Raw genomic sequence first — 20,303 nt, 5'->3', positions numbered from 1 at the left:
ACAGCAGCCGGAGGATCTGTCAACGTTGTAGCTTACGATATTGCACGTTGTTACCGCCGCATGCCTTTATGGAATCGGATGGTTGATAGGCCACTAAATCACTAGATGTATTGCCACCTTAAGAGATCCAGAGTGCCAAATCCTCTCCGCCGAGCACAAGCCTAAGGTCCCAGTCACACCTAAAATTGCTAACCACTAGCAATTTGCGGTAGCGGTTTTTCCACAACTTAACGCAGAAAAGTCACTGTACAAATTCACGTTTTTTGGAGCGATCTCAATTAGCGGTTCTATATATGCTAATGGCTATCACTCCTAAATCGCCGGAAAAATGCTGCATCCAACACGTTTGCGATGAGCGATAATCGCTCAAGTGTGAACCCTGCCATAGACTAATATAGCACTAGAGTTTAAAAATGCTAGCACTTTAGCAATTAGCGGGAATCGCACGATTCCCGCTTAGGTGTGAAAGGGCCCTGAATATTGTCCATTATGTATCATTCCTCCGCCCTCCTCCATAGCAACAGTAAGCATCACTAACCTGCAAGACTCCGCCCTGAACTGTTGTCTGAGGTATAGAGTCTCGATCCCTGTGGGTGATGGTCCCTGTAAGTGTGTGCAAGGCCTAAAAGTAATGCTCTTCTTGTTCTTGAAGCTGTAAGGCAAGTCTGTTTCTCCATATACCTCCTGACTAGCGATTGTCAAAAAAACAAAACGAATAATCCAAAATGTATGTAAATAATGTTTATGATTGGTCCAATTCAAGCTGCATACATTTGTACAGAACTAACAAAATCTCTGTCCTCTTGGCATTCTTAGCGTCTCAATTTCTGACCATGGTCATATCACACTGTGGGAGGGGTTTCACCACAATACCAGCCCCACAGACCACCCCCCTGATGATCCGTTTGTGAAAAGGAAAAGATTTCTCATGGGAAAGGGGGTATCAGCTACTGATTGGGATGAAGTTCAAATCCTTGGGTACAGTTCCTTTTAAGAGATATTTTGCCATGAACCAGTTCAGAAGTCTTTGTAACAATTTGTGAATGAGCACCAGCCAAAGCCTGAAAACAACCAACATTAAGGCTAATTTCACACCAGGACGTTGCGTTAGAGGGGGCGTTAAGGTTGCATAACGTCCCCCTAACTCAACGCCTGGTGGTGCTGGATCTGGACGTCAGAGTGAGCCGCGTTGTGCAGCTCACTCTGGCGTCAGTGATGCCGTGATGCGCATGCGGCATCACGTGGTCCCGCCGGCCAATCGCCGCACAGAGCGGCTGCTCCAGGAAGTAAACACTGCACGTCATAACGTGCAGTGCATATTAATTAGCCATGTGCCTGGCCGCTCTCCGCTCCTCCCCAACATTACTGAGCATGTGCAAGCAGTCTAACGCGCCTCAGCCGCGTCCAAAGTACTGCATGCAGTACGTTGTCTTGTGACGCAGCGTTACAATGTAACGCAACGTGGGCACTGTGAACAGCCCCATTGATTTTTCATTACTGTGCGGTGGGCTGCGTTACAGGCTGCTCTAACGTGCGCCTGTAACGTCCCACTGTGAAACCAGCCTTAGGGCTGGTTCACACGGGCGTCTGCTGAGCTTTCGCTTGGCATTGCGTTCAAACGCCAGCGTTTAAACGCCAGCGTTTAAAAGCTAGCTTTTAAAGGCTTTTGAGAAGCGTTCAAGGCTAGCAGTTCTGGTCTCTGCTATTGTTTCCTCGCGTTTACTGCCTCTGAAAGCAGCATGTTGCTTTCGAGACTAGACGCAACGCTGGGATCTACTGCCAGGCTTTCATGAAAGCCTGCAAAAGCCAGCTCTAAACGCTCCCATTCACTTGCATGGGATGGCAGTAGATCCCAAAAAACGCTGCATCTGAAACGCTGCGTTAAACGCCACAAAAACGCCCGTCTGAACCAGCCCTTAATGATATTCAGCCGCGCTCTGCAGCAACTACTCGCAAGACACAACACTTCTATTAAAGAAAAAGGTCAACCACTTGGGACTGAACGGAAGATCCTGGGGAATGTGTCCTGGGAATACTGCAGAGATCACTCGAGATTCATTAGCAAACATAAAAGTCAAGCATCATTAGAATGAAGAAAAAGAAAAACCCAACTCCTAGAGCAGTTTCAACATTCCTTTGATATGTACCGCCTTTCAAGCCCAGTGGCTTGAAAATGTTCTGCAAAAGTCCAAATGAGACAAAGGTGGCGCATCCATCACGGCTACCAGACTGACCTGCAAGTGATCCATCTCTATGCAGATTGGGCCATAACAGAGCCGTGTTTAACAGGCATAAAACCAGAGGCCTGCTGAGTCTGCACTGCTGCTTCTGAGGGCCAAAGTCCTCCAGACACCTGGAACTCTGAGCTGTTTTGTCTCTTCCTCATAATCTACAGTCATTATATTCAGCACCTGCAGGAACTGCTGACAGCTCTGAACATACTCACCCAAGCCTGACTGCCCAGCTGACCTTTTCCATTTCTCAGGGCTGTGAAGTCAGTACAGAAATCATCTGACTCCTCAGTTTATGAAACTACTGACTGACTCCAGGTACCCAAAAATTCCTCTGACTCCACAGCCCTGGCACTTCTCATCTAATTGCTGCCACTTGTAGCACACAGAGTCACAGACCAGCAGAGCATTAGGTTTTACATTGCAAAATCTGACATTACCGACAGATTTTGGACTAGCCCATCTTCTCATGGGGTGGGTGAGGGGGTTTCTGGGTTTACTTTATTTTTAAAAGCACTTAGCGAATGGCAGTTGCTCCGTCCAACTGCCAAAAAAAGTGTGTGCAGAGAGCAGGGAGGCTGGCCAGCATCTTTGCATAAATCTTTTTCAAGGAATGTCTTTATCCTCTATAATAAAACGCCTGTGTCCCTGCGTGTGCCTGTCTGAGTAGCTGGGTCCGTGTTTTTAGCTACTGCGCATGTGCGCAGCACGGATTCAGACAGCTGTTGAGACAGGATGGGGCCAGTGAGCCGGGCAGACGGGTGCACACGCGCATAAGCAGCAGGTGTGCATGTGCGGTGGCTGCACGTGTATGCACACTGTTAAGAGATAGACCTAGAGCCTGTTTTAAAATGGGCTTGGGTCTACTAGTAAAGAATAAAGGTCATGCTGAGAATCCCCCATGAAGAGATGGACTAACGCAAAACCTGTGGGTAATGTCAGATTTCTATTACCTTCTGTAAGTGACACCAACATAGGAGAAAAGTAATTATGGCTCATTTTACTCAGGAAGAAATGTACTTATTTGTACGCGGTTTAAATTTTAAGATTTTTGCAACAGTTCCTCTTTAAGGAAGGATTAGCCAATGAGTGCTGCCCCAGATTACAACATCAGCAGTAAGATTTGATCTGAGTGTATCTAAGCAGGGTCAATGTTCAGAACAGGGATCCGCTGTAGCGGCTGATCACACGGGAAGGAAGAGGAGAGCAGAATGGTGACAGAGCAGCTGGGATAGGAAACACAGAATCAGCAGTCAGCAGATAGAAGTGGCTTTTGTACTGACTGGAGATAAAAAGCACAGTTATGACAGACAGCACTACGTGTCGCCTCACACACAGCTCTGTCCGTTATTTCCCTCTGCAAAGCATCATTCTGTCCTCTCACTACTGCCGTTACATCATGCTAAAAGCTCGAGGTTAGGAAATGTGCTTTTTATAGGCCTGAAACCCCTCACCAAATTCTGACCAATTGCTACACAAGAGGAAGCAGAAGTTGGGTAAAAGGCTGAAGCAACAAGGAAACAGTTGTAAAGCGCTTTTCTCAGATCAGTACATAGTGAGGTGTACAGGGGAAACAGTTAAGTGATCATAAATGCCAGACTAAACAGGTTTTTTTTCAGTTGCGACTTCGGCCTTGTTCAAAAGTGTTGCTGCATCACCAATGGTGTGCTAGGCCACAATTTGGTGCAGATGGCTGTGCGATTGGAACGCAATGCGTATGTCGCATGCCATCTGTGCCGCTGATCCCATTGCAGTAAATGGGTCAGCGCTGCGCTTCCTGGAAAACGCATTGCCAAAATACGCACAGCAGCTCATATGATGTGAACGAGGCCTTAATGGGAACCTGAAGTGAGGAAAATTATTCAAAGTAAACACATGGCATAGCTGCAAATGAATATTAATACTTACCTACCTCGCCATCAGTTCCTCTCAGAAGCTCACTTTTTTTCTTACAGGGATCCCTTCCAGTTCAGACAATATTTTGTCAGAACTGAAATATACCAGTTGCTGTCATATATCAGCAACTGTCAGTTACAACTGAATGTGCAAGGTAATGTCCATGTTTCCCTATGGCACAAGTGGGCGATATTACAGTTTAACCGTGTGCTGACCAGGAAGCTGTTATGTGGGAATGGCCATGATAAAATGGAGGACGGAGAATTCCATTGATCACAGTAGACAAATGGGACGCAGGAGAGAAAGAGATTGAGTAGTAGACTACACGGGAGGTAAGTATGACCTGTGTATGGTTATTTTGACTTTTTATTTTCAGTTCACTTTCTCTTTAAAAATGAGGAGATGGACTGGCCCAAAACCTGTTGGGTTCTGTCAGATTTTAACTGCCTACTTTTTTTCGCGATAGTGGTCCTTTAGGGATGACAGACCTCAGACATGTGTATGTACTTATAGAGGCCAAGTGTAGACTACAGATAGGAAACTACCTGCGTAGAGTTTATACCATTCCCTCTGTGCCTGTGGGTTTCAGTTTCCTCTCAACCCCAAAACTCTCCACGGCCATCCTAAATAATAAATATTGATGGTTAATTTTGTAACAGCCTCTCCTTAGAGCATGTTGAAAGGCCGAGCGGGATTCAGGTCCGCTCTTTGTTCCCGCTTTTTAAAGTCAGGCAACTTTCAACTTTGTTTCCTGAACGATGCATACGTTCCTAATTACTATGTACTGCGCCACAATCCAGATAACTGAACGCAGAAAAATCACACGCGGCAAAAAACGATAGTGCATGGGAAACAGCGAGTGAAAACAGAGGGACAAGCGTGCTCCGTTGGGTGTTGCAGACATTTTCTTTGCTATGCTGTGCCACAAACTAAAGCTTGCATAGCTTCTGAGACAGCGGGTCAGAAATTCGTCTGTCTACCATCTCCTCCACAGACGTATCGGTTTACACACATCTCTTATGCAGAGGGAAGTAACAGCTTGTATGCAAATTCTATGCAACCTGGAACTGAGCCAATCAAAAGCAAAGAGTGTATTTAACAGGCTAAAAAACAAGCTGCATAGAGTTGCCAGTGAGAATACACTTGCTACCTGGGTTTCTTTGCATCTCTGTTCGGAGAACCTAATTTCCAGCATGAGGACAGGAACAGCTGTGAGACTGGAATGAAAGAGGAAGGCTTAGTTTGTAGCTGTAAAGAGAAAGCTGAAGATAAATAATGGTGGTGAACATGCTTCAGGGTGAAAGTTGAAAGATAACAGTAGGACAAGTTGCAGCAGCAGGGCTGGGTTCACACAGTGCAGACGCCGTCCATAGCAAGTGCTCCAACTCCTAAAATATGTGGAACTACTGATGCTCTGTTTCATTAGAACAATGTGATCGAATCTGCCAAAGATCCATGCCCCAACATGTCGCACAATCGGAATTTGAATAAATCTCCGGCCCAAATCGTTCGACATTACAGACTGGACAGGATTTTTTTGGGTGGTTGAAAGGGGGCAGTATCTATGCAGGGGGTCGGGGGTCTGGAGCTGGTGACCCCTCCCCCCCCCCCTCGCTAACATTTCTCCTAGTGCTCCTGATGGTATTAGTGAAGTGAAGCACACTTAGCTACCCAGCCGCTGCGCTCACTCCTGTGTGCTTCCCTCATCTCCCTGTGCCCGTACTTCAGGACTCAGCAGCATATTACATGCTCTCGCCACCCGGTCACAAAGTACAAGTACGGGGAGGTGACAGGTGAGTGTGCCACTATACTCTGTAGGGGCTCCTCTGCGGGAGAAACGAAAAACAAAGAATATGGGGGGGGGGGGGGGGTGTTTGGAGGCTGAGAAGCAGAGGGAAGGCAGACTGGCACAGCAGGCTAGTATAGCAGATAGATCCACGGCTGTGGAGTCAGCACAATAATCATCCAACTCCTCAGTTTATGCAACCAACGACTCCCACTTCCCCTCCAGGTACCCAAAATTGCTCCGACTCACTCTAATTTTTACAGGGGCTATGGATTTGGTTCAAAAATCATCCGATGACTCCTACTCAGTTTATGAAACCTCTGACTCCACAGCCCTGGATAGATCACAGCTGGTCCCCTCCGGTCTCCCCTCCGCTTCATGTCTTAGCTGGCCTGGCTCATGATGGGCATCTTTGGGACTTTGTTAACCGCATCCTGACAGTGTTCTGGCAAGTTAGCCACAGGCTTCTTCGCTCTAATGCGTAAGCGCATGTGACTTGCACCTGCGCAGTAGAACGGACCCGACTGGGATCGGCTATTTCCGCCTATTTCGGGCCTGCGCTGGAGCCGGGAAGGTAAATATTTACATCTCCGCCATTCGGTGAGCTGTATCGCTGCCGCCTTGGAACAGAGGAGGAGGACGAGGGAAGCCTCGATAGGATCCAGAAGCTTCCCCCTCCTGAGGCGAGTACCCCCCAGGGGGGTTTCTTCTTAATACAGATGCTCTTTAAAGGGCTAGCTATAACAAGTATTCTTTGCTAAATATTGCCCGGCCTATTCTCGCTTTTTAGCAGTAAAGTACTGCAGGAAAATAATTACAGAAGAACAAGCTTGAAAGGCACATTAAAAGATCAAAGAATTTCCCAAAACCACTCTGAAGTGTGATTAAAGGAGAAGCCCAAACCCCCACCACCAGAATCTGCCAAATAAAAGAAGATGGGGGCAGGGCTTACACATTGTCACTTTAATCACTTTAGCTCAACTTAAAGAAAAAAATTAATGAACATTATGCCATAAACAGACCTGTGCAAGCAAGTTTATTCAATCCAGACTGTGCTGGTATCAGATAAAATTACGCTTCAAGTGAGGTCAACAGAACGAAAGAGTCGCACACGTCGCGATTTTGAGCACGATTCTTCTCACAACTGGCGATTGAAAAAGTTTGATACTCTATGTGGATTTAGAGGGAAGGCTCTGGGATCTGCGAGCTTTCCCAGACCTCTCTCAGTCTCCTTGGTCCACCGATGAACCGCCTTTGAAGCTATTCAACCAATTGGTTGAATACACCATCGGGAGTCCTTGTGAAGGCTTTGGAAGTACTCGCGCCCGGGTTCTTCCAAAGACGAGAAGGTCTGTACCAGGGCTGTGGAGTCGGAGTCGGAGTCGTGGAGTCGGGCAATTTTGGGTGCCTGGAGTCGGAGTCGGGAAAAAATGCACCGACTCCGACTCCTAATGAATTTGTAACTGTAATTAAAATAGAAAATATGATAAAATGTTCTATTTCTCAGATAATAGTCATTAAAAATAATGTATATATACAGTATATATACAGTAATAGCTGTGCTTAGTCCACAAAAATGAAATAAACCAATCAAAATTAGTTACTTGTGCTGCTTCAATAAAGCAGTCCCCGTATTTTTAAGGTCAGATATACATATCTGATTGTGACTGTATACATGATGTGTACACAGGAATCTTTTATATATGTTACGGCCAAAACCAGAAATCGGCCAATTCTAGAATTGGCCGGCCGTTTCTAGAACTGGCCGATTTGACGTCGGCCAAAGTCCAAAATGCTGGGAATTTCTGACATTGGCCGGCCAGTTCTAGAAACGGCCAAAGTCAGTTGGCCAAAGTCCAAAACGCACAAATCCCAGAACATCGCGGGGGTCCGGTCACCATGAATGGCACTCGGAACTTCCTCTCTGCTCTGAAAGATGCACAACAGCATAATAACCTTCACAGGAAAAAAAACGGAAGCAGACAAATTTGTTATCATTCTGCGCTTTAAAATTAGCTGCTCTGCCGTGGCAGTCGAGTGACACAGGGGAGAGATCAAATTACAGTGGTGATTAGTCATGGCTGGGGTGCTTCACTAGGTGCTTTGCATGGCTGGGGGCTTTTCTGGGTGCTTTGCATGGCTGGGGGTGCTTTGCATGGCTGGGGGGGGCTCGCTGGGCGCTTTGCAGCGTGGGGGGGGGGGAAGTAGGGGGGCTGCGCACTTTGCATGGCTGGGGGGGCTTCACTGGGCACTTTGCATTGCTGGGGTGCTTGCATGGCTGGGGGGGGGGGGGGGAGGGCTGCGCACTTTGCATGGCTGGGGTGCTTCACTAGGTGATTTTCATGGCTGGGGGGCTTCACTGGGAACTGTGCATTGCTGGGGGTGCTTGCATGGCTGGGGGGGGGGGGGGAGGGCTGCGCACTTTGCATCGCTGGGGGGGCTTCACTGGGCACTTGCATTGCTGGGAGGTGCTTTGCATGGCTGGGGGGGCGCTTTTTGTGTGCTTTGATTGGCTGGGGGGGCGCCTTTAGTGTGCGCTTTGCATGGCCGGGAGAGTTGCCTGGACTACTCACAGACCTCAGATCAGGGCGACCGAAGAGGCGGGGAGAAGCAGAGAGAGGCAGAGCAGCGCGCACGCTACCCGCCCGGACCTATACACTTCACATGCGGAAGTGCCAAATGACAGGCGCTTCCGCACTGAAGTGTTCACGTCCTGCGGGTGACTTGTGCGCTTTGCCTCTCTCCGCCTCTCCAGTCCGGTCGCCCTGATCTGAGGTTTGATTAGTGCAGGCAGCGGAGGGGGGGGGGGGGGGGGGGACACACGGACGGGGGGGGGGAGAACCGAGGGAGCAGGACTTCGGGACTTGGCCGGCCACATACAGCCACAACGAGTTCTGGCCGGCCAAAGTCCGAAATAAGGGTACATTTTGCACATTGGCCGCATCAGCCGGCCACTTCTCGTTTTGACCGGCCAGAACCCGAAGTGGCCAGACTTCGGGTTCTGGCCGTAACATATATACTAAATAACATTTATGCTGTAAGAATAAAGCCTGATGTGTAGCTGTGTCACTAATAGAGATGGTCAACGAGATGGAAATAATTCTGCATTGATGCTGATTTATGCAAATGTATGCACTCCCTTTGCTGATGAAATCAAATAATTTGATATGTTGTTAAAATTTGGTTTGGTGACTACAAATTAAAGGGTACCTGAGACGGATGAAAAGTAAAGTTTTATACATACCTGGGGCTTCCTCCAGCCCCCTTCAGGCTAATCAGTCCCTCGCTGTCCTCCACCACCCGGATCTTCTGCTATGAGTCCTGGTAATTCAGCCAGTCAGCGCTGTCCGGCCGCATGCCGCTCCCACAGCCAGGAACATTCTGTACCTGCGCAATAGTGCTGCACAGGTGTAGTATGCTCCTGGCGGCGGAGTGTGTGCATGCGCACTACGCCTGACTGGCTCAAGTATTTGGACTCATAGCAGAAGATCCAGGTGGCGGAGGAGGACAACGAGGGACTGATTATCCTGAAGGCGGCTGGAGGAAGCCCCAGGTATGTATAAAACTTTAATTTCATCTGTCTCAGGTTTACTTTGTTACACAGTAGTACTATACTCTACATATGCACTCCTCACAGAGCTGCAGGGGATCCACTGAGAATGCTGTGCACATTGAACACAGAGGTGTTGTCTGTTTACAATCTCCTCATTTCCCTGCAGAGTACCTGCACATCATTCTTACATGTACCCACACTTACATTGCCTAGGGCCTGATAGATGTTCTTTGTTCTGGTTTGTACCTTTTACAAGTACTCTTACCAAGGACTAGTTTTAGTCTAAAGGGAATAAATATAGTAGTCTACATATCCTTCTCACTTCAGTTGTCTTGTAAAATTCCTAAGCGTTGGCAGTTAAGAGACGAATTTCATGTTACATACTTTTAATCAACAAAATTGTAATATGCAAATTAGAGGAGTCGGAGTCGTGGAGTCGGAGTCGGTGGAATCCTAAACTGAGGAGTCGGAGGATTTTTGGACCGACTCCACAGCCCTGGTCTGTACTGTGCATGTGCTCGTCCAAGCCTCACACATGTGCAGTAGCACATGATCCCTTCTTCAGAAGCACTTGGGACGCAAGCGCTTCTGACACCTTCATAGGAGTCTCAAAGGCATGGAATTTCAAATAGTAGACATTGGTGAAATGAGGGGGCATCGCAAGCACCAGGGAAAAGGGCTGTGGAGTCAGAGCGAGGAGTCTGAGCAATTTTGGGCACCTGGAGTAGGAGTTGGAGTCTGAGGTTTCATAAGCTGAGGAGTCGGATGATTTTAGTACCGACTCCACAGCCCGGAGGAAAACTTGTGAATCCAGACAGTTCCCTCTCAGTAGGTGAGAACCTAACTTTTTTTTCACAGTTTCTTCAAGTCCTCAAGGTAGCTTTCAAAAAGGAAGATAAAGCTCCCAGAAAAGGAACAAAGTGGATGCTGCAGCTCTGGCCAAAGGTGAGGTTACACTGTGCACCGGTAAAAGCGTTATGTATTCAGTACAAAGGAGAGCTTAAAGAGAACCTGTACTGAGTAAAAATATTTAAAATAAACACATGAGGTAACTTCAAATGAACATTACATAGTTACCTTGCCACCAGTTCCTCTCAGAAGCTCACCATTTTCTTCTGCCAATAATCCCTTCCAGTTCTGACAATATTTTGTCAGATCTGAAATACATCAGTTGCTGTCAATAAAATATCAGTTGCTGTCAGTTATAGCTGAGAGGAAAACTGATGTACCAGGTAATGTCCATGTTTCCCTATGGCTCAAGTGGGCGATATTACAGTTTAACTGTGTGCTGACCAGAAAGCTGTTATGGGTAATGGCCATTTTCAAAATGGAGGACGGAAAATTCCCTTGATCACAGTGAACAAACAGGACGCGGGACAGGAGAAAGACACTGAGGAGTAGACTACATGGAAGGTAAGTATGATTTGTGTATGCTTATTTTGACTTTTCATTTTCAGTTCAGGTTTTCTTTAAAGAGAAACAGTTGCGAAAACCTAAACTATGAAACATACAAATAAGTAGTACATTACTTCCAGAGTAAAATGAGCCATACATTACGTTTCTCCTATGCTGCTGTCACTTACAGTAGGTAGTAGAAATCTGACAGAAGCGACAGGTTTCGGGTTAGTCCATCTCTTCATGGGGGATTCTCAGCATGGCCTTTATTCTTTATAAAGACAGTCCCTGAAAAAGATTTATACAAAGATGCTGGCCAGCATCCCTGCACACTTTTTTGGCAGTTGGACAGAGCAACTGCCATACACCAAGTGCTTTTAAAAATAAAAGAAAGCCCTGAGAGCCCTCCATGGGAAAATGGGCTAGTCCAAAATCTGTCTGTAATGTCAGATTTCTACTACTTACTGTAAGTGACAGCAACATAGGAGAAAAGTAATTTGGCTCATTTTATTCTGGAAGAAATGTACTTCTGATCTGTATAGGTTTACATGTATTTTAAATTTTAAAATTTTCGTAACAGAGGTCCTTTAATTAAAGTTTAGGTAGGTTTCCATGAAAGGATGTTGCCTTCTGGGTGAGCAGCACAGTGTGAAATGTACATTGTCCGTCCTCTCCGTAATACAAGGGAGCATTAGCTGGTTTATGGGCATCACATATGGCACAGGAGACCAAGGTCAAATGTTGGCTAGAGCCAGTACCTAGCCAGTAAGGAGTCCATGGGCTAGACTCCCTAACGCTCCAGGGCAGCTCACCGAGTGAGAGACAGGAGAAAAAGCGCTAAACAAATGTTATCATTTCATTATCAGGAAGGCTATATAAGCTGCAGCTCTGTGTCAAGTCTGGTTAAGCTGGAATGTTGCGAGCGAGTCAGAACTCTGAGCACACAAACAGGAGAGGACTTGCACAACGTCGCACATCCACAGTCATCATTACAGTTGATCCTACGCCAGAAAAAACAACATTTGCCAAGCTGCAGATACTGCTCTCTGGGGCACGAGATTCTGAGCCAAGACTAGCCTCCAAAGCAAAGCCCAAGAGAAGGCAGCACCAAGACTCCATAGCACCATGGGAAGAGAAGCCACCGTATGGCAAGGTTACCCGTGTGAATCATGAGAAAGGCGGGTGAAACAAGACTGAGCTTGTGTGAGAGAGGAAACCATACGACTTTCAACCAACAAATGAAGGCATCAGATAGGGAAGCACGTGTGATCACAGGGCATATTCAGGAAAGTCTGAGAACGCTTAAAACGAGCAAGGAAATTCAATTACTCAGCTTGCCATCTAATCATGCCCTCTGGCCACACAAGGGTCACCCCGTGCAGGAGACCAGAGCCGTGTTATATAAACTCTGGCTCAGATGGCTGTTTGGCGCCATCTTGGCTGAGAATCTTAAAGGAGAACTGTAGTGAGAGGTATATGGAGGCTGCCATATTGATACCGTTGCAGTTGCCTGGCAGTCCTGTTGAGCCATTTGCCTGCAATAGTGTGAATCACACCAGAAACAAGCAAGCAGCTAATCCTGTCAGATCTGACAAAAATATCAGAAACACCTGATCTGCTGCATGCTTGTTTCAGGGTCTATGGCTAAAAGTATTAGAGGCAGAGTAACAGCAAAACAGCCAGGCAACTAGTATTTCTTAAAAGAAAGTAAATATGGCAGCCTCCATATCCCTCTCACTCCAGTTCTCCCTTAGGCTGGGTATACACGGTACAATATTTTGTCAGATCGATGGATCTATTAGATAATTTCCGATCGGATTGGGATCAATTTGGGGTACTTATCAAAGCAAAATCGATTGGAAACAATTTGGATGTCTACACACAATGCAATTTTCTATCAGATCACCAGTCGATCTAATGGAAAATGTTACAGTGTATGAGGCTTAAAGTTGGAAATACCTTTATCAATTTTGTGGCTCAAGCAATCATCCGAATTGGATTTTATGAAATCGGAGGAAAATCTATCTGTGCTGCAGCAAGCATGCCCAATCGACGATTTGATCGATTTTGTGCTGGAATCATTTTGTAGTCCGTGTTCTCCCCAGAAATTTTTTCCAGCCGGGTGGCATGAAAAAGTAGCCGTGTGGGGCGAGATGAGAGAATGCAGGGCTGGTGCTTCTGTGTGCAACTCTGCTTACAGAATAGGAGGATGTGAGCTGATGACAGCCGGGTGGAGCACCCGGCTAAAAGAGCCTGGGGAAAACACTGGTAGGGATCAAGCATGCTGGAGAATCTCGGGGCAATGTGGTTGATCGGTTGGTAAGGAAAAACCGGTGCCCATGCATTGTAAAGCTCACCTGCTCCAGCTGCAATGACTCCCAGTCTTGTCTGTTGCTTCTCTCGAGTGCCGCCAGGCACGTGCGTGTGACATCACACAAAACGCTATTTGCTACATGTGACCACCACATGGTGGATGCGTGTCATGGAAGAGCAGACAAGACCAGGAGCAGCTGGACAGGAGAGATTTTGAGTGCTCCGGGAGGGGGGGGGGGGGGGGGCACATTAACATTTGGGGAGACAGCGGCCAGGTAGTGGGGGATGGCATCACAAGGTCAATTTCCAAGAGATTTAACCACTTAAGGACCAGGGCTTTCTGCAGTGATCGGTGCTGCGTGGGCTCTCCAGCCCGCAGCACCGATCAGGATTGAGCCTTGGCGATCAGACTTCCCCCCTTTTTTCCCCACTAGGGGGATGTCCTGCTGGGGGGGGGGGGGGTCTGATCGCCGCCGGCTGTTTGTGATCTGCGGGGGGGCTCTTCAAAGCCCCCCTCCGCAGCGTTTTCGGCGCTCCCTCCTTCCCCTTACCTCCCTCTCCCTCCATGGGATTTCCGTCCTGCGCATTGAAGGATAGGCTTCAGCCTATCGTATGCCGGCGATCCCCGGCCAATCAGAGGCCGGGGATCGCCGATCTACATCACGGCGCTGCTGCGCAGCAGCGCCGTGTGATGTAAACAGTGGGGATTTCTTCCCCGCCTGTTTACAGTTTGCTGGAGAGCCGCGATCAGCGGCTCTCCGCCTGTTCACGGAGACAGCCTCCGAGAACTGGCATGGAAAGCGGCCGTTTCCATGCTATACCACTAACGACCCGCCGATGCCTATGGGCGTTAGGCGGTCGTTAAGTGGTTAATAGGCCTGTGGTGTATGGGCAGGCAGCCAAAAGATACCCTCTGATCAGATTTGATTAGGGAGAAATTGTCTCTTGGTCGATCTGCCCATCATCGCTAGATGTATGTGCACAGCTGGCGCCCCTGCATATCATTTTGCGATCTGTCCTGTCAGACTTGCTAAACAATTGAGTCCATTGGATGCATACTTACCTGACTTGCTTCGCCATCCCTCCTTCCCTCTCCATTGACAGTACATGCTGCTCAGATAAAGCAGCCAGTAGGCACCTCGGGATTGGGGCAATCAAATGCACTTACCGTCATTTTTGATTGGCCCAGTTCTACTCTGCATCTGGTTGGCATCCACATCTGTCGCTGGCCACTGCGCCTGCGGGGCTCTGGCTGGGTGCGTCACTGATCGCGCACCCGTGGCCAGGAGCACCCTGTGTAGACGCAGTGGCCGGCGTCAGAGCCAGTCGCCGAAACTAAGTGGCGGCAGGGGACCAGAGGCTCGTTTAGTACCGGCACGGACACAGGTCAACTGCAAAACATCGGTAGAAACCCCATGTGAGTAAAACTGGTTTCCCCCAAGGTTTACGTGTCCCTTTGAAGGGAAATAAATATGGCAACCACCATACCCCCTTTAACTTCAACTGCCCTTTAAAAGGGAACTGAAGAGAGAGGTATTTGGAGGCTGCCATGTTTATTTCCTTTTAAGCAATACCAGTTGGCCTGGCAGCCCTGCTGATCCTCTTCCTCTAATACTATTAGCCATAGCCCCTGAACAAGCATGCAGCAGATCAGGTGTTTCAGACTTTAAAGTCAGATCTGACAAGACTAGCTGCATGCTTGTTTCTGGTGTTATTCAGATACTACTGCAGAGAAATAGACCAGCAGGGCTGCCAGGCAACTGGTATTGATTAAAAGGAAATAAATATGGCAGCCTCCGTATACCGCTTACTTCAGTTCCCCTTTAAGCAGAAGTCGAGCACTGTGCTGAAAAGAAGTGGATCACATGACCCTGAACACTGAGGGTCTCATGAGGTAATCATGAATAATCGCAAACGCCTTCTGTTTTAAGAAGGCAAACTTCTGTTTTGAAAAGAAGTAAGGAGGCTTTTTGGTCTCTTACAAACTCGTTCTGGTTCATTGCTGTGCAATCTGTAAAACTATATCAGAAACATATATGACAATTTCTTGGGGGGGGGGGGGGGGGGGGGAAGCTGCTTATAGCTCTTATTCACCATGTACTTAAAGGAAAATCAAAGCCCTCTTATGAGGTGATGTCACAGTAGGTAGTTCACCGCTTCAAGCCTTTCAATGAGACCACTTGAACTTAGAACAACATTCTGCACTGAGCAGCCGCTGTACTCCGACAAGTGTGTGTTGGTGAATCAGAGGGTGACACAGACCCGACTACTCAGGTGAAACCGCCCAAAGTTACACAAGGCACAAGTGAAACCAACTCTCCCAGCAAGGAATGGACATCAAGAGGTTAATAATCATGAGTCTACGCAAATTGTATGCAGCTTGGAAATGGACCAACCAAATTCAGCTACTGCTTGATTGGTACGATTCCAAGCTGCATATATTTGCATAAAATCTGCATCTGCTCAGAATTAGTATCTCACTGAGCATCTCTACTTTCAACACACCTCTGGCCGGATCATTTTCCTGTGAATAGGTTCACTATTTGGCAGAGGTAAAGCTACAGAGGACCATATCCTAATGAACGCCAGCATTTGCCCCAAGGATATACATACACACCCATAGATCATGAGATAGAGAGAAGGAAGTCTTGAGGCTGACCTCGGTCTCTAACAAAGATATAAAGTCAGCTTCAATGGATTCCTGCATACAGAAAGGCAAAATATTTTGCCTTCTCCTTTGCTTTTAGTAGGAGGGCATTTCGGCCCTTATACTTCCCTAATGGTTCTGAGTCACCCCAAGCTATCTGGGTATTCTGTTGTACACAGCAAGCAGAGATACTTCTACTTCCCACTCTTGTATCACTGGTTCAGGGACAATACCATTACAGTCTGCACACATTATTATTGATGTATAAAAAGTAAGAAGCAAACATGGGCTTAGCAATCACCCCTGCCATAGCAGGGGGGCCCCTCCACCTCACTCCCCCCAACCTCAAGTGCAACCAGTTAGCAAAGAAACATACCCATTTACTCACAAAAACCATGTGCAGGAGCATGTGTCATTTTTTCCTGCTTCCAGAGGCTGCATCACAGCAGAACACTCTGTTGCCGTTCGCCGGCTCCCAATCCTGTGGGATTCGGGGACAAAAGGGGCCCCATGCTATAATTTTTGCAGGGGGCCCTATTAAGCCTAGTTACACCCCTGGAAGTAAGCAGGCTGTAAAAAATACAGACAATGTAATACACCATAAAACATGTACCCCAAACATGGGGTACAAAAATCAGTACAAAGTACAGAATCGGTAATAGTGACAGAATGACAAAGTTGGGATAGTATACAATATTCATACCTAGAGGCAGTGTTTTAAGTTATCTGCTAGTAAGTACAACTTAGCCAGAGGTCAAAAGATGAACTGGCCTGAGGTAGAGCGTATGACAGAGTGAGTTTTGAGGGCATTTTTAAAGACATCAAAAGGTTGGGGAGTAACAGATGTGTTGTAGCAAAGGATTCCAAAGCAGGGGTAAAGCACGTGCGAAATCTTGTATGCGTGAATGCGAGGAGGCGATTCTAGAAGAGGACAATAGAAGGTCATATGCAGATCTGAGATTGCGGTTGGGTTGGTATCTGGAAACCAAAGAGGATGTGTATGGGGGAGAGATTGTGGAGAGCTTTGTAGGTTAGTAGGTTTAAACTGGATCCTCTGGTTAAATGGTAGCCAATGAATAGCTTGACAGAGAGGAGCCGCATAGGAAGAGTGGGAAGAAATATGAAGACGAGCAGCTGAGTTCAGTACTGACTGGAGTGGTTCCAATCTGTTAGAAGGTAGTCCACAAAGTAGTATGTTACAATAGTCCAGACGAGATAGAATAAGAGCATGTATTAACATTTAAGTTGTGCCCAGAGTGAAAAAAAGGTCGGATGCAAGATATGTTTTTGAATTGAAGATGACAGGAGCTGGTTAGAGAGTGAATGCGCGGAATAAAGGAGAGAGGGGAGTCAAATATTACGCCTAAGCACCGTGCTTTGGGAACTGAAGTTATAGGGGTGTTAACATTTATTGTTATACCAGGTAGAGAATTGGACAGAGACTGTGGAAAGATTAGTTCTGTTTTACTCATAAAGGCCTCGATTCATAAAACTGCCTGCGAGCGGGGAAAGTCGAGCGGGGAAACACCGCTGTCGGTATTTCCGCCTTCAGGGTGGTAATTCATAAAAATTTAGCTACTTGTGATATACGTGCGGAGATACTCCGCTGTAGGCAGGCGTTAGGCTGTCGGGAGACGTGCGGAAACAGGGGAAGCAGGCGGAATCCCTCCGTGCGGTGTTCTCTCTGCAGCTGCTTGGGAGGTCTGTCCCATTCACTGCAACGGATTCCGCACGCTTCTCGCCACATCAGAGGTAGCGGTAATACCCGTCCGCATACCGCTACCTCTAATCTTTATGAATTGACATTTGTTACTGTTGCTGTGATAATCACCGCGCAAGGCGGTGATTGATCACTCTGCTCGCAAATGTCGGCTTTTCATGCGGAAAAAGCCTTTATGAATGCATATTTTGGTGTGTGGTCGGTAAAGTGAGCGTTTTTTTTGCATTTCCGAATGCGGGAATGCTTTATGAATCGAGGCCATTATGTTTTAAGAAGCGAGAGTTCATGAAAAAGGATATAGCAGACAAACAGTCAGGCACATGTGTGAGCAGGGAGTTAAATTGAACCTAAGCCACGCCAAAGCCAGATGTGACTAGGTAAGTTTTCTGATTTTGCAACAGAGCTTTGGCTCAGGTACACTTTAAGGTCTGTAGCCAAGAGGTACAGTTGTGTATTGTCTGCATACAAGTGGTATTAAAACTGAAATAAATTGATAAAGTTACCAAGACTGTTTGTAGATTGAAAAGAGGAGGGGGGGGGGGGAAGGACAAAGCCTTGAGGTACCCCCACAGATAAAAGATGAGATCTGATCCAAGTAAGAGACTGTGAAAGACCTTCCAGAGAGATAGAAAGATATCCAGGAAAGAGTGAGGCCCTCTATACCTATAGATGAAAGTATCTGTAGGAGTAAAGTGTGGTCAACCGTATCAAACGCTGATGACAGATCAAGAAGGATGAGTATGGAATAATGGCCTTTGGATTTAGCAATAAGAAGATCATTGGACACTTTAGCAAGGGCTGTTTCTGTGGAGTGGTTAGAGCAAAAGCTAGACTAGAACTGATCAAGCAGGGAGTTAGCATATAAAGAATGGCTTAGTTCAGCATGTATATTGCATTCAAGTAATTTGGATGCGAATGGGAGAAGTGACAAGGTGGCGGTAGTCATTTACACATGTACATAAAAATGTTTGCATCAAAACAAAATTATTAAGAGCATATCAACCCATCTCTTATCCTTGCCTATTCGGTAAAATGCAAGCAGTATTCTCTCTAACAGCTATCCAGCTTTTACTTTCTGAATCCACCTATTAGCCCCAACTGTAAGTTGAATGAGCAGGACCCTCTCTCCTATTGTACCATGGAATACTTGTATTACGGACATTTTGTGTGTGTGCACTTCTCCCTCCATGCGCTATAGAACTGTATTACTCTTGTTCGGTCCACCTCACTTGTTTGTAAAATGAGTAATTTAGAGTGGCAGAAGATGACAGTACTTTATAAATCAATTATCTGGTGGATACATGGCTTACACTAAAGGTGGGTTCACACATCAGATAAAAGTCTTTGGAAAATGAAAGATCACAGATCAATTTTACCCCCTATGTAGTATATGAGCATACTCTACACAGTCTATTCTATTGAGCTGAACTCCCCATCAGATAAAAATATATTTGCAAGATGCTGCACACAAGCAACAGATCAGTATCTGCAAAAGATCTGACCAGCAAAAGATCCATTTATGCAAAATGCATTCATAGTCTGAGATCTGCAGGTCTTATACACACCTTGTTTAACAGACATTCATCTGCAGATCAGATCCACAAGCATGGGTCTTTAGATCTGCAGATGATTGTCAGATCTGCAGATGAATGTCTGTTAAACAAGGTGTGTATGAGGATCTGCAGATGATATAGACTATGGATGCATTTTGCAGGAACAGATCTGTTGAATGTGTGCAGCATTTTTGTTTTCAGCATCTTGCAAAGATTTTTATCTGATGGAGATTTCAGCTCAATAGAACAGACTGTGTAGAGTATGGCTCTCATACTACATGGAAGGGGGTAAAATTGGTCTGTGATCTTTCATTTTCCAAAGACTTTTATCTGATGTGTGTACCCACCTTTAGACTAACGGTGCTAGAGTTCCAGGTTTGAAGTTTAGCCACTTTCTGCATGCAGTGTGCCTCTTCCTCCAGCAGGCTCACCCAAAACATGCTGATGTGTTAACTTTCCCCTAAATTGGTTTACACTAGAGATAATCAATGAGACATCTATGAAAAAGTATAAATACAACATGTGCATGAAGCGCCTGCACTCCCTTATCTCCCTATTACACCAGGACATTGCCTAGGCACATGCAGTATGATGGATATAGGGTGAAGGGAGCGGACTCCAGCAGGCACAGGGCGGGCAGTAAGTAATGGTTTCCCCCCCGTCATCCTCTCCCTTCCCCCCATGTCATCCTCTCCCTTCCCCCCATGTCATCCTCTCCCTTCCCCCCATGTCATCCCCTCCAGCACGTTACCCAGGATCTCCTTGCGCCGGTCGGCGTGCGGCTGGTCGGTATACACCCATTCGAAGTCCTCGCGGGCCACCCTGTTGCCCATAGCTGCAGCTTCGGCGCCGGACTGATTCCTCTGCGCAGCGCGCGCTCCCGCTATACCGAGTAGTGTTGTCCGGATCATGAACGATTCGGATCTTTGATCCGAATCTATTTTATGAGTCGATCATCCAAATCATCAAAATGAACGATTCGGATCGCAAAAGGGGCGGGGCCAGGAGCGACACGCCCCCTCTCAGCGGGCAGCGGGGTCCTGGAAGCAGAGCTGAGATGGATCGCTCTGTTAGAAGGGAGCCAGCCTTGCACAGCCACAGGTAGATGAGAGAGAGGGGACATGGGTGCCACTGCCAGATATGTGTAGAGCACACATACTGGCTATAACGTGCTGCCCATTATAGGCTGGCTGTTCCGTACTGCTGCAC

The 20,303-nt window shown here is 46.9% G+C and overlaps 1 protein-coding gene across 1 annotated transcript in view; it reads right to left on the bottom strand.

Annotated features, from left to right (window-relative positions):
• Positions 1 to 19,981, bottom strand: part of DEGS1 (delta 4-desaturase, sphingolipid 1) — a 30,335-nt gene extending 10,354 nt beyond the window's left edge. Inside the window, exon 1 of the mRNA XM_068279678.1 lies at positions 19,846 to 19,981. Within this exon, the coding sequence (XP_068135779.1) occupies positions 19,846 to 19,927 (82 nt within the window). The 5' untranslated portion in view covers positions 19,928 to 19,981. The remainder of the gene's footprint in view (positions 1 to 19,845) is intronic.
• Between the last annotated feature and the right edge of the window lie 322 nt (positions 19,982 to 20,303).

The sequence above is a fragment of the Hyperolius riggenbachi genome, chromosome 4, assembly GCF_040937935.1.
Source record: "Hyperolius riggenbachi isolate aHypRig1 chromosome 4, aHypRig1.pri, whole genome shotgun sequence".
Taxonomy (NCBI): Eukaryota; Metazoa; Chordata; class Amphibia; order Anura; family Hyperoliidae; genus Hyperolius; species Hyperolius riggenbachi.
Note: the sequence above shows the minus strand (reverse complement) of the source record. Positions and strands in the feature narration are given on the sequence as shown.